At 34.9% G+C, this 14,906-nt stretch overlaps 6 protein-coding genes across 6 annotated transcripts; 2 read left to right on the forward strand and 4 right to left on the reverse strand.

Moving 5' to 3' along the window:
• Positions 1-237: 237 nt before the first annotated feature.
• Positions 238-2,388, forward strand: SST2 (GTPase-activating protein SST2; the record flags this gene model as incomplete). The annotated part of the gene is made up of 1 exon (XM_041551515.1): positions 238-2,388. One exon carries the CDS (start codon positions 238-240, stop codon positions 2,386-2,388), a length of 2,151 nt encoding a protein of 716 aa, XP_041407449.1.
• A 345-nt stretch (positions 2,389-2,733) lies between these two features.
• GCD11 (translation initiation factor eIF2 subunit gamma) lies at positions 2,734-4,317 on the reverse strand (the record flags this gene model as incomplete). The annotated part of the gene is made up of 1 exon (XM_041551516.1): positions 2,734-4,317. One exon carries the CDS (start codon positions 4,315-4,317, stop codon positions 2,734-2,736), a length of 1,584 nt encoding a protein of 527 aa, XP_041407450.1.
• A 606-nt stretch (positions 4,318-4,923) lies between these two features.
• Positions 4,924-7,875, reverse strand: LEU3 (leucine-responsive transcriptional regulator LEU3; the record flags this gene model as incomplete). The annotated part of the gene is made up of 1 exon (XM_041551517.1): positions 4,924-7,875. The coding sequence occupies one exon, from the start codon at positions 7,873-7,875 to the stop codon at positions 4,924-4,926; it is 2,952 nt and encodes a 983-aa protein (XP_041407451.1).
• Positions 7,876-9,413: 1,538 nt separating this feature from the next.
• KABA2_07S00396 (uncharacterized protein) lies at positions 9,414-10,856 on the forward strand (the record flags this gene model as incomplete). Its single annotated transcript, XM_041551518.1, has 1 exon — positions 9,414-10,856. The coding sequence occupies one exon, from the start codon at positions 9,414-9,416 to the stop codon at positions 10,854-10,856; it is 1,443 nt and encodes a 480-aa protein (XP_041407452.1).
• Positions 10,857-11,440: 584 nt separating this feature from the next.
• Positions 11,441-12,118, reverse strand: RPS5 (40S ribosomal protein uS7; the record flags this gene model as incomplete). The annotated part of the gene is made up of 1 exon (XM_041551519.1): positions 11,441-12,118. One exon carries the CDS (start codon positions 12,116-12,118, stop codon positions 11,441-11,443), a length of 678 nt encoding a protein of 225 aa, XP_041407453.1.
• A 989-nt stretch (positions 12,119-13,107) lies between these two features.
• IBA57 (Iba57p) lies at positions 13,108-14,673 on the reverse strand (the record flags this gene model as incomplete). Its single annotated transcript, XM_041551520.1, has 1 exon — positions 13,108-14,673. The coding sequence occupies one exon, from the start codon at positions 14,671-14,673 to the stop codon at positions 13,108-13,110; it is 1,566 nt and encodes a 521-aa protein (XP_041407454.1).
• Between the last annotated feature and the right edge of the window lie 233 nt (positions 14,674-14,906).

A 14,906-nucleotide genomic window follows, 5' to 3' on the forward strand; every position in this document is an offset into this window, starting at 1 on the left:
TGTTGACAAATTTGTTTTAATTTTAATTTTTGAGCAATTGATCCAACCAATGATACATAATCGTAACATAATTGTTTATAAGAAACATGTTTTCAAAATATATCATCTTTGCAAGCAAGGAATATAAGAAGCTATGTTCACCAACTAAAATCATTTGAGGCAGGCAGAATTAGGAAATAACCTATATTGTGTCGAATCAGCTGAAGAGCACAGAAATCATATTACAATCAATAAGGTATGTCCGAAAGTAAAATAAGAGTAGAACAACGAGAACTATCATCAAAGGGGTTTAATTACACCCCAAATGGGCTTATAGTAACCAATGATATAAAATCTGTCTACTCAGTATTCGTAATATGTATGGAACTAAAAGATTTATCCTCTGAACCAAAAAACTTTTTCGGATCCTTCAACAAAACATATCCGTATTCATTTTCATTGGATGATGCCATTCAAGAAATGAAGGATTTTAAATTATCTTCAAAGGCAAATTCTACACATGTTACAATTTCGTATCAGATGAATGGAAAATTAGCAAGACATTTACTAGATATATTTATGTCGGCAAAATTACTTCATTGCCCAGCAGATAGGACCAGGTCTGCTCCAAAAGAGAAAGTGCTTTTACAGCCGACTCCTAAAGGGACAGCTATATTACAGAAATTTTCAAGAGATGTGGGGTTGAAAATTCTTCCACCTATTTTATCATCGAATATCAACTCAATGGAATTGTTTACATTTGAGAGAAGTTCAGTTTCAGATTCAATCATTCACAGTGATTATTTAATCCATATTTTATTTATCAAGTTGATGGGAACACAACCTAACGTCTGGTCTCCCTCAAATCCAAGTGATACTCTCCCGTCACTAAGTGAGCTATTAGAATGTGGAAATGATACTTTCACGTTTGAAAATATGAATGTAACAGCAATTCCCAATATTAATGGAAATTATGATGAAACGTCCTCTGATATACCTACTGGTTCATGGTCTGACCAAATACCTGAAGATAAATTAATATCAAAGATTAGAAACTCTCCCTTTTCTCACAAATTCTTTACTAATCCAGATTCCGATTCACATATTCAGTATTATGTTTCCAATTCTGGAATAAGGCTATTTAAATCTAAAAAATTCGGTGATAACAATATTGTTATCGATTATACTTTTACAACAAAGGCTATTTGGCAATGGTTAGTTGACTGTACAGATATTACGTATCCACAAGAAGCAATAGCTGTCGCTGCGTTATTCCTCAAAGTTGGCTTGATCGTACCAATCCTACTACCTCCTTCCGAAACATCTAGAAGAAAATTTAGTATCAGTAGGTCTTCATATTTCACTTTATCAAAGCTAGGTTCTGATATTGTTCAGTGGAGCTACACAAATAAAGATGTAATAAATTCACCATATAAAAACTTGAAAATTGAAACACCAAAGGAAGTCTTTATTGACACTGGGTTCATAGCAAGTGGCAATGTTGTGATTCCAGACGATAAAAAAGTTTTGTCAAACAATATTATTGACCTTTCAACCAACGAATTTTTTGGACAATATCCTAAACTGCATATGATATTAAGAGATCCTGGTATGAGATATTTGTTTCGTCTGCATTTGGAAAAGGAATTCTGTGTAGAAAACTTGGACTCATATATTGATATTAAGAAGTTTTTAAAGAAGATGTCAGCCCTAAGGAAAATAATGGAAACTAGAAACAATAATGATGCTCAAGGCAAAAATCGATATCAATCGTCCAAAAGTGATATTATATCTACCATTAACTCTGCATTAATTAAACAGGCGAACGAGTGTCTAGAAATGGCGTATAGAATATACTCATCTTATATAATGGTTGGTGCACCGTACCAACTAAATATTGATCATATCTTACGTGAAGATATATCTACTGTGATGCTCCATCCCAAGTCTCCTATTTCTGAAACTTTTGAATCACCTATCTCTTCTCATGCCAATATTTCGATCGATCACACAAAACCAAAGTTAAATATTAAATTAGAGGCAATATCTCCTCCAGAGGCAATCTTCCTTCCAAGGGACTCATATATATTTGGTAAAAATCCTGGTTTATCAAGAAAAAGCCTTCGACCAACACCTTTAAATATTGGAACTGAACTTCAGAGCATCGATACAGTCACAATAGACAAACCAGATAGTGCCGATAAAAAATATATTTTGAAATATAGTAATAACATTCCAGTTAGAGCCAATCTTCAAAACACGATAAAGATTTTAAAAAAATTATACCCCCTCTTGGAAGATGTCAGTATGAGAATGTATCGTTTAATGAATATTGATTCTTTACAGAAATTTCAAAATTCTGATCTATATCGCGAAATTATTACATTGATTGAAAATCATTCAAATTAAATAACATCTAAGTACGTCTCTATTAATACACGAGAAGTTTTCAAGATATTTATGCAAGAGAAAAAAATATTAAAGTTGAAATTAATTATCGTAAAGTTTTAGTTGGTTTCATTAAAAATTTTCAAAGATATAAAATGAATCTTGTTAATGAGATTAAAAAGTAGACTAGAAACTAGGTTTATATAATGGTTGGAAGCCTTTTTTTGCCTATTGAATATGTACATATGATACAATTTAAAAAGAATAGTACATGTGATATTCTTATACCATAATGTTAAATGCCACAGAAAAGAAAAATATAATAATAGTAATAAAATAATAAATGAATTAACATATTATTTCCCCTTAGGCGATTGGTTCTAAAGTAGTACCCTTCTTGATAGTTGCCCAACCAATTAAACGCCAATGCTTTTCGATACGTCTGGATAAGGCGATCTTTTCGTTTACTTCGGTACAAGCAGGAGAAGTCAGTTGCAATCTGGCCATATCAGCCTTGACTGCAACAACACGAGCACCAGTAGCTGTAGAACCAATGTTAACCATCAGAACTTCGTTAACCTCAAGTTTTCTAACCTTAGCTTGTTTTTGACCATCAGTCTTGACACCTAACAAACGACGTAACAAGAAGTAGTTGATTTCAATGTCTGTGTAAATATTTGGTAGATGACCCTTGGCACCAACGACTTGACCGACCAAACGATCGGCTCTACATAGAGTTGGATCCACCTTAGTACCAACACCAATAAGACCACCTGGAACGGCGAATTTTAAATCGTTTTGTTCAGCGAACAAAGAAACAATGTTAGAGAAAATTGGTCTACATTGAATTTTACCCTTGTCGTCCTTGGTAACGATACCCGGTCTAATTTCGATCTCGTCACCTAACTTGAAGACACCGTTTAAGATAGAACCACCAGCAACACCACCCTTTAGATCATCAATTTCAGCACCTGGCTTGTTAACATCGAAGGAACGGATGACAATCAATTGTGGAGAAAGCATGAAATCTCTTGGTGGGACTGGGATAGTCTTGACAATAAATTCATTAACAGCATCAATGTTGTATTTCAATTGAGCAGAGATTGGAACAATTGGAGCACCATCAGCAATGGTACCTCTAATGAACTTTAAAATAGATTTTTCGTGTTCCAAGGCACTACTTTCACGCATCAAATCGACCTTGTTTTGTAAGATAATAACGTGCTTTAATTTCATAATTTCGATGGCAGCCAAATGTTCAGAGGTTTGGGGTTGTGGACAGGATTCGTTACCGGCAATCAATAGCAGTGCTGCGTCCATGACAGCAGCACCGGACAACATAGTACTCATTAGGATATCGTGACCTGGACAATCAACGAAAGAAACATGACGAACCAATTTATAACGACCTTCACAACCTGGTCTTTGACATTTTGGAGAGATTTCTTTGTCAGACTTAAACGATCTGTAACAATCTGGTTCTGGGCATTCTGGGTTTTCACACTTGTAAATCTTGGCATTAGCGTAACCTAGTTTGATAGTAATGTTACGTTCTAATTCATCCTTGAAACGAACAGTTTGAACACCAGAGATAGCTCTAACAACGGTAGATTTACCATGGGCGACATGACCAATGGTACCAATATTGATAGTAGCTTGTCTATTGATAATTTCTGGGGATAATGGGTTCAGAGTAGAGAAATCTGGGTTTAATGGTTGTTCTGGTAAACCACCACCTTCTTCAAACTCACGCTTTCTTTCTGCTTCTTCGGATTCTTCATCGACAACAGCAAATGCTACTTTCTTCTTTAATTTATTATCTTCTTCTTCTTGGTTCTCCTCAGCGATTTGTTCATCAACAACACTTTCTTCAAACTCTTGTTCTTCTTCTGGAGTAGGTAGATTACCATTAATAATAATGGTTGGTTCCATATCTTGTAGATCAGACATCTTTAGACCAAATTCTATAGTTTATCTAACGTGTTTTTATATTGGATGACCTTTTAAGTTAACCTACTTTCGCTTTAAGCACACTTCTTTTATTTTATAATATAATTACAAATGATCAAAAGAAACCACCTTATAGTTTCTTTAATTACGAAATATTACTTTTGACCTGATGAATACCTACCACCCGTGGATTCATCTGGCCCTTGTCATCATCTCTCTGCTTACATGATTGCCCGGTCGCCATTTACCCACTCAATCATCATCTCACAGTGCTAGAAACATTCAGTATGTCATTGGGAAGATTGATGCAAAAAGTTCAGCGAGGTCAAAAAAAAGTTTTGGTGAAAAATTTTCAGACACCCGTGCACCGCATGTTAATATAAAGAGTTATTCACGTGATTGCAAGGCTCGAAACCATTGCATCCAACTAGCTCAACTAACAAATCGCCAGATAAACGCCAAATATTCGAACCCATTTATACATATTCTTGCACTTTGCTCTTAGAACAGTTATTTAAAGGTAGTTCAAATTAAAAGTTCGTTTTATGTTATGTAATAAAACTGCATAATCAGAGTATAATATCTATATATAAAACAACAGGACTTCTAAGTTGGGTTGAAGGCAAATTCGTTCATTAAGATATCGACATCCTTCCAAACCATATCAGACTGCCAGTTATCCCAGTTAGCCATTATGGAGTTTGGTGATTCTTTATTGCCATTGCTGCTGGTATCTGTAGCGTGCCCAGTATTTACTCCTAACGCCGTATCGACAATATTATTACTTGTATCTTCATTGTTTCCGTAGGATAACTTGATGTTTGAGTCAGTTAAAGTGTTTTGTAATATATTTGTAGGATCTAGATTATTCCTGTCATCATTTAATTGCTGTTGAGCAGATATCTGTCCAGGGACACCATTAATGCCCAGGTTTGACGTAAGATTAACATTATTTCCATTAATCAAATTCGAGGCAGAGAATTCGTTCAAAGACCTACCAGGTGTACCCGATAATGAAGGAGTCGATGAACGCCCCAAAAATGATTGGGTACCATGCCTGTTCTTCTGTCCTGCAGATAGTACTGGCGATGTTGCCGTCGAGGACAGATCATCCCTGTTGGATTTAATTGTAGCGGCATTAATTGGATTTGGATCTAATGGGATAGTCTCGATAATTCTTCTAGCACGTCTTTCAGGATTTGCTATATTTTTAACACCATCATTTTCAGTACCATTTTCAGTATCTTCATCTTCATCGTCCTCTGCAGACCCATTAGATTCATTATTACCTTCAGCGATTTCATTCTCTAACTGATTCTTTTCTCTAGCCAATTTTGCCATCCCACATTTTTCTTTCAAAATATATAAACAATCGAAAAAAACACTCACACACATTCTTGACTTCACAGTTATATCCAAGTTGAATTCCGAAGACCTACTTTCTGATTGATCGTTCTTCCACTCTTGATACATGTTACTGAAAAGACTCCATATACTTCTCATAATACCAGATGATCTATAAGACATATCATGTTTTAATACTGACGCCTTATAGGTCAACATTATGGCATTCTGGTAAGCGACTTTACCTCTTTCAACATCAATATTTTCTGATAATGAAGAGTTAACCAATTTACCAATAATGCATGCAGATTGCCAAATGTTAAGAATAAACACACCTGGGAAATATTTCACTAATGTGGAGTCAGATTCATAAATTTGATATGTGTGAGTTAATAAATTAATTGCAGCATTGTATAATTTCACTAAACCACATTTAGTTTCAAAACTAACTCCTTGTGATCCGGAATTAGAATCAGAGTCAATAAAATGATACGTCAATAAATGGACTTTTGTTACTAACAATAAAAATTTTCTTACATTATCCATATAATTTTTTTCTTCCAAGTTAATAGCTAATTCAGACAATTGCTGGTTCAAGACATTTAATAAAGGTAACTTTTCCATATTATCGACCATACCAAGTTTATTTGATGGGTTTGAATTCATTGTATTTACCATTTGATGTTCAAAATATGCAATTTGTGTCATCTGTTTCAATTCGTCTGATTGGTTTAACGTTTGAGTAGCTGACGATGGCGAACCATCGTTTAAATGTGATAGGGGTTCAGGTTGGTCTTGGTGTTGTTTAAATGAACTAATTACTAAATGATCAAAAGTCACATATGCCGGGAAACCAAATGAAGATGCAATAAATTGAGAGACAATATTACAACAGATCCAAGTACGCTTTTGTTCTTGAATTAATTCCGAATTCTCAGTAGCAAATTCTCGTGAGAAATCTGCTGTGTTTAAGCCAACTCTGATGGCTTGGAATAATGCGGTACCAATTGTATTCCACGAAGTATCAGCACTTAATGAAGAAGTTAATGGAGGCCAAAAAGTGTACAATAGGAAAGCTTGTACCGAGTACACAGATGCAACGTTAAGAATAGGCTCATCAGTCTCTGAAGGTGTGTATCTAATGATCGGCGATATTGTAATTTCAGCCAAAGTTGCTTTTACTAACACCGTTAATCTCTTAGCCAAATCATTCGAATATTGTTTACGTCTTAAACCAATCAAAATAATGACCCAAAATAGGCAAGGTGATAGAGAATATATCCTCTCTGGACCTTTTTTGAGATTAACTACAGGTAAAAATTGATGATATTTCGTTGCAAATTCTTGAAATAACTGTGCTATATCTTCAGATGACATATATATATCACCTAGTGACTTTGGGGCACAATGTAATTCTTGTGGAGTCATCCCTTTAGTAAATGTCTCGCATGTGATGTATCCACTATTGGTGGCATTGTTCTGACGGTTATTATTATTATTATTATTAATATTATTATTATTATTATTAATATTATTATTATTATTATTATTATTATGATTATCGGAACCCGAATAAGAGACATTGGAGAGTGGTGAAAGGGTTGTACTCATACGGGAACTACCATTATTTATTTTCCCAATACCATCTGGCGATTGTGATTTATAAGAATTGGTGTTAGTTGTTGTTGTTATTGTTTCAAGTTTACCCTTCTTATGATGAACCTTTTCCTTTGTGAAATTACTGTTATCCAATAACGCCATTTGTTCTTTTTCTATTCTCTTTAAGATTTCATCAGACGACATATTTGATAAATTACTTGCTAGTTCTTTAAATCTTTTCTCTATGGCTTCATTCTTAGCTCTCTTATAAGTTCTTCTGAAATCTTTCTTGAGGACACAGGGCACATTTTTCTTAGCACATTTAGTACATGGTAAAGGAGATCTGTCATGGGCATCACATTTAGATTTTTGTTGCCTGCATTCTACACATGCAAACTTCCTAGTTTTCTTATTACTACTATTATCGTTATTACTACTACTATCATTATTATTACTAGAGGTTCTACTAATCCCATTTCCCACGATAGTAGTAGCTGTAGTATTTGAATTATGATTAGTCATATTGTTATTAGGTCTAGTTAAGAAGTCAGAATCTAAAGGTTCAACAAATATCTCGTTGTTCCCATCTTCTCCAGGGTGATGATCTTCCTTCATTACTTCTGTTTTTTTCTATATTGTCTGATGTGAATGTATATTAAAAAAGTAAACAAAAGCTTTAGTAATTGTAACGCTATGATTTCACAAAATGTACTGTTACCGTTAGGTAAGCTATTAACTTCTGCGTATGAGCTTATTGATGCATGACTTTGTGCTTGCCTCTTAAAACTAGAGATACAAAAATAAACCTGTCATATGAATGAATGCAGCCTGTTAGTAATCATGTTGTGTGAATCTGAGAATCAGATGTCGTGATGTTAATTGTTCGATGCTGTCTGCTCCCAAGCACAGAGCCAAACAAAAAAAACTGGAAAAAACGATGAGCGGTGAAAATATTTGCGATGAGGGAAGACAGGCAGACAGTCAGACAGAGTGAGCCACCTAAGAGAGATATGGCTTTGAATACTTGGCAGAGTGGTACGCTGAATAAGATAAAGGTTTCTCGACTGCGTTCTATATGTGTATGTGTATGACTGAGTGTGATATTCATATTCCCGAAAAGAAACTGTAGTTTTTAGGCACTCTATGGATGAGGTAATCTCAATCCGGCATCTCAAAGTCCATGATACCTATTGAATTCTGTTTCAAAAATGCAAATCTCACAAAAATGTCCAGATCTTGATTCTTGTAGAGGTATGTATTCTATTCAAATGTTTGTTTCTCTCAGATATATATGTTCTATATACATGCAGAATCCTGACAGATAGTCAGATCAGGGGTAGCCATGGAGATATAGAGAGTCGAAACTGCAACCGGCCTCCCCACTAACACAAACGTAAAACTTCAATGATAAATCCCATTTAAAGAAGTCTCTATGTACATATATTGTCCCAGTATCACAATAATTGAACTTGTTGTGGATGTAACACTATAATCTATGAAGGGTACTGTTTGCTGATCCAGTTGCAAATCGCTCTGCGACATTTTCTCTGGACAGATATAGAGTCAAGTAGCACCTTCCAAAAAGTCCTGAACAGGAAGCGACAGAGCCACACAATCTGGGTGTTTGGTGATATTACTGGGCCTTGACCGGTCTTTACCAATTATGTTATTCATACAACAGAAGCTGTCCAGGTCAAGGAATATATATGTATATATCTTTCATACAGAATGGTAAATACAAAAATAGTTTGTTACATCGATTACGGCCTTGAGAGTACTACATTGTAAACTTTACATGGGATTCTCTGCTGAATCAAGAAAAGTATACTAATACCATTGAATGTTTATTCAAGTAGATAACATTATTGTTTAAGTAATCACTATTGAAGTTCTTATAAAAATACTATACCCATATATATATATGTTATTAATCTGTCTCTGAATGAAATTTTACTGTCTCACCTAATTTGTAGCTCAGATGATTATCAATATTTCTAAAAAATTATTGAGCGGGCGATGCCTTTAAAGAGTCAACTAACTGAAAAATTCTTCTTGAAGTTAAATTTTATAAAAGTAAATTCGTACATCTTAAAAAAAACAGTACGATCATGAACAATTTGATACGTTCATATATTTAACTACAATATCTAAAAATGAATATTCTGAAGGAGATAAAGGATGCTCCCAGAGATATTAGACTTTTATGGGCATCCGTGTTTCTGAGATTACTTGCTTATGGGCTTACCAACCAAGTCCTCACTCTGTTCCTAAATGGAATTAGGATGTCAGAAGATAAAATTGGTTGGTTTATGTCTCTGACTTTAATCGGGGACGTTCTTTGTTCTTATATTTTAACTTGGTATGCTGATTCCTGGGGAAGACGTAAAGTTTTAATTTATGGCTCTATTATGATGACTTTAAGTGGTTTAGCATTTGCATTCAGTGAAAACTTCCATATTCTATTGATATTTGCCATTTTCGGGGTGATATCTCCATCTAGTGATGAAGTAGGTCCATTTAAATCCATCGAGGAATCTATGATTGCCCATCTGTCCCCTAATCACAAAAGACCAGAAGTTTATGCCATGCATGCTTTAATTGGCACTATCGGGTCAGCATTGGGTGCAATAATGTCAGGAGGATTCATAGATTTATTACAAATTTTTAAACTCGCAGACTCTGATTTGCAATGTTATAAGTATGTGTTTTTACTCTATTCCTTTTTCGCCTTATTAAAGGTTATCGTGATGATGTCGTTATCTGAAAAGACTGAATTAGATGGTCATTATAAAGAACATTTAGATGAAACTACACTTGGAGAAGCTATTACAAACGACGAGATGGCCCCATTAATGGAAGAATCACATCTTCATCGTCATTCATCAAGAGAAGGAACAAGTATTACCAATACAACTACTACACACGGTAGCATTTCTTCTCATGATGATAACAATGCTGACATCTCGGAAGATAGACCACCTCATGAAAGTGGGCTATCACCAGAAACTGTTACTATCCTGATGAAACTGTTGGTTATCTTCATGATAGACTCCCTAGGATCAGGATTCATGACAAGTAGTTGGATGGTTTATTATTACAAGAAATTCTTTAAAATTAGTTCATTTGCATTGGGCGCATTGTTCTTCTGTACACAGTTTGTCATGGCATCATCGACAATTCCATCCACAATAATTGCAAGAATGTTTGGGCCGGTAAGAGCTACATTACTTGTGCAAATACCCTCCGGGATATTCTCCATATTGATCCCATTTGCAAAGAATCATTTATGGTTATCCATATTGTTATTAAATTGTCATTTTGGTACCACAGCAATGGATGTCACACCAAGACAAATTCTATTAACAAACTTGATCAATCCTAAAGACCTAACAAGAGTAATGGGTATTGTGAACATAGGGAAGACATTTGCTCGTTGTATTGGTCCGATATTTACCGGTATCCTAGCTAAGGACGGCTATTTATGGTTATGTTTCATTATAAGTGGTGCGCTTGTTATAACCGCCGATATGGTTTTAGCATGCTCATTTTTACATGTTGATAAAGATATCATGAAACAAATAAATACCAGACAATAGAACACCTTCAAAAAGTTATATAGGATTTAGATCTGAAGTATCTTTGTTGGAAGTTCTATACACTGTGAGTCATATACGTTTTATATCTTTTTATAGATGACCATTCTTAATTATATATATCTTGAGATTTGTTTGAAGTCATCTGATAAAATTTCTATTAAATTGAGGGGGTTAATTCTAGGTTAAATCAACTATTTTTAACTTATCCATTGGTTTGAAGGAAATCTTTATAAACTTGAACATTTGATATTTTAACTTGACATTCTTGTAAAATATTAACCATGCCATGCACTAATTCTGCTAGTGATACAAGAGAAAACTGCTATAAGCTATAATCTTTCCCTGAACCAGTCATGATATATATATATGTTTTCTTTAGCGAATACGTTCATTGAGATAGACCTGAATGAAAATGATCAAAATTAATTAAGTTGTATTTTCTTTTAAACGGTTATATAATACTTAAACCAATATAACTGGTATTTAAAACACAAAAATTGTACAGATGTAAGATATATAGAGGTGTGTAATGAATTAAATGTTATAGGAAACAAAAGAACACTGATAAGTGTGCAATATATTTCTTAACGGTTAGACTTAGCAACACGTTCTAGTTCATCCTTCTTCTTGATAGCGTAAGAGGTGGAAGAACCCTTGGCGGCGTTGATCAATTCTTCAGCTAGAGTTTCAGCAATGGTCTTGATGTTTCTGAAAGAAGCTTCTCTGGCACCGATGGTCAATAGAGCAATGGATTGGTTAACTCTTCTTAGAGGGGAAACATCGACAGCTTGTCTTCTGGCAGCACCACCACCACCGACTCTGGTAGTGTCTTCTCTTGGACCAGAGTTGATAATAGCATCGACAACAATTTGTAGAGGGTTAGAGTCGGTCAAGATGTTGATGATTTCTAGAGTGTGCTTGATGATTCTGACAGCCTTTAACTTCTTACCGTTGTTTCTACCGTTCATCATTAGGGAGTTAGTCAATCTTTCAATGATTGGACATTGAGCCTTTCTGAATCTCTTGTTGGCGTAACGACCAGCAGTGTGACCAACGAAGATGGCTTGTCTAATTTGGATGTAGTCAACTAGGGATGGGTCCTTAACTTCAACATCTTCGAAAGACCACTTGTTGAATAGCTTGATCTCAGCTTGACCTTGTTGGACATCTTCTGGGATTGGAGTAGCTAGGACAACTGGAGTGAATTCTTCAACAACTTCAAAATCTTCTTGGACTTCAACTGGAGTTTCAACGTCAGACATATTGGATGGTGGTTCTTGTGTGTATGATGTGTTCTGGTATCTTTATAACAAAAGAAGTAAAAATAAATTTATTAAATATATAACAATTTAAGTACTGTAATAATAAATATGAAGAAATAATGTAAATTGTTAAATATTATCAAACTTTGACAAATATCTTGAAAGAGAATTATTAGTGTATTAGCTTCTTTCCTCTCACCCAGTTGAAAGAGATGTATAGCAAGCGAGTGTTTGTGTGTGCATATTAGATGGGGAGCAGAGCTATTGGAAAGATTGAACATATCCTTGCGAAGGTGCCGTGAAAGTGTTTCGTATTATTTTGGTTTGAATGGAAAGTTCTACCCGGTGCGGACTGACCGTATTCTCCCCCAAACGAAAGGGAAGGTCGACAAGAATAGGCTAGGGACGAAATGATTTTCTGCCCAGTGGGGATGGTCCACCGAGAAACCTCGTTCTGTCTAGAGCAGGTATCACAATGTTTTTTGGCAGTGACTTTGTCGCACTATTTTTCCCAGCATCGCGCAAATCTCTCCGGTTTCTTCTGTGGTATATATATTTTTTGAAAAATAAATTTTCACTGTTAAATAAAACTTTAATATTTTCATTATCGCAACATGTATGGGTGTAGTAAAATTAAAAGTACCCGGATGTAAGGATGTTGTCAAAGTCACGAAAACTAGTCATGAGAAATAAATCGCTGTTTTGCCGGAAGATCGACAATGCTAAAACACCCTGCTGCTCCATGAGTTTACTGTAATAACAAACTGACAAAGAAGGAAGTTAGAAGAAATGAACCATCTTAAGATATTATTAGGTATACAGGAACTAATCGGCACTCTAAATATATATATTCCAAGGCATATTAAATTAATATTTACATAGTTATACTCTCACGGTTATATAGTCATTCAAGTCTTGCGTTAGTTTTTTCATGATTCGATCGATTGAAACGGATTTATAACATTTTTAAAGCTTTGCTCACCAAATACCTAAATTAATTTTGGACTGTTGGCTTTGAACCAATCCTGGAGCCAGAATGGTTCTTGGGCCTCTATTATAACGTTTGTTTCTGGGCTCTCTCCCCCGATATCTATAAAGAGGGTTGGTTTTCCTAAATTTAAACGATCTTGTGGGAATAATTTATTAAAATGTTCCGTTCTTAACATTACTACACCTACATCACCCTCAAATGCTATAAGAGAACCTACAGGTCTATTACGTTTTCTAACTATCTTGCCTGATCCAAAAGGATTTGGTGCCATTTGAGTTTTGGTTTCATCTTTTGCAAGAGTTTCATTATTACCATTAGTCTTCATGCCAACTTCGAGATATTTATCAGAATCAGGGTCTTGTTTGTTAACATATACTTGTAGAGCAGTCAAGTTGTGAATCTTAACAGGTACGATTCTTTTTCTTAGGATTCCTGTAGAAAATGTCCTTGCTGTCAATTCTTGTCCGATATAACAACCTTTATTAGAACTCACTACGTCCGGGAAATAATCAAAGTTCAACTCTAATGGCAAAACAGTAGTAGGTTTAACATCAGTAGTTCCATCCAATAAACCATGACTGAGTCTTGATCTTCTAAATACGCTTTCATCTTGTTTAGAGATCGTGAATTCGAATGGGAAAGCCCTACTATTGAATATAGTTGATACATTGTCAACAGTATTATCGGTCAATATCCTAAACATTAGAGGGGCTGAACCATCCTTTTTCAAAATTTCATCTGTACGTCTTTCAATATATAGACCCTTGATGTTCGTTTCAAACCCCTCAAACAAAGTACCAACAACGGTATTAGTAAATGCTAATGCATCTTCGGGGCTTTTCATAGCACTCATTGGTCTGAGTATGTTATCGATCCAAGGATTTTCTTCAGTATGAGGAATGTTCTCGAATTTTATCGAGACATCCCATGTTCTTAGCTCATCTTCTTTAAGGGTCTTAATTTTCACTTTACTTAGGATCTTATGTCCTTCCAAAGTTCGCATCATAGTATATGCCATATTTTGTTTATCGACCTCTATTAAATATTCAGGATATTTGGTGGCATGGACATTATTCAGTGTCAATGGCACAGGATATAAGATCGAATCTGTAATCAATTTTCCTTTGCCGTCGAGAAATGCAGTATATTGGCCAAACCTTGCCACATAGGGGCCATGCTCCCCAGATTCATGATATAGGCCCCAATTACCCTTTGCAATATCAAACTTTGATACAGGTACTATCTGCTGACTGGTATCGGAGAATTCTCCATTTGTTTTGCTGGCATCAATTGTGGTTAAATTCTTCTTGACGAAGGATTCCTGTAATTTAGATGAGACCAGTCCGTTAATGAACTTAACCGAATCGGGACCATTTATCTTAATGTATGACTTATTATTTAGTTGGGCATATTTGAATAGTCCATTAATTACTGGTGGTTTTGTGCTGGTCGAGGCAGTCTCGATAGTTCTTCGTGTGGTTGTAAAGGGATGTACATTTAGGGATAATCGAGTTGGTATAACTCTTCGTAATAAACAGCGGTAATTGGATGACATCTTTTTCATATATAGATATTTAATTTTTAATAATGTTTATCCCATTCTCAAGACCAATGATGGTAAGTATAATTTCTTATAATATATTTATCAATTTCAAGTACTGTACCTAGCTCTAAATTTAGATATAAACGATGCTTTCTTCTTAATTAGGTACTTTATTGTGATGATTTTGTTCTTTATTTTACTTGTTAACCCGCAGGGCTGACTAATTAACTTTTGATGAAAACAATCGTCGGGCG

This window comes from Maudiozyma barnettii (assembly GCF_903064755.1).
Source record: "Maudiozyma barnettii strain CLIB 1767 genome assembly, contig: KABA2_07, whole genome shotgun sequence".
NCBI lineage: Eukaryota > Fungi > Ascomycota > Saccharomycetes > Saccharomycetales > Saccharomycetaceae > Maudiozyma > Maudiozyma barnettii.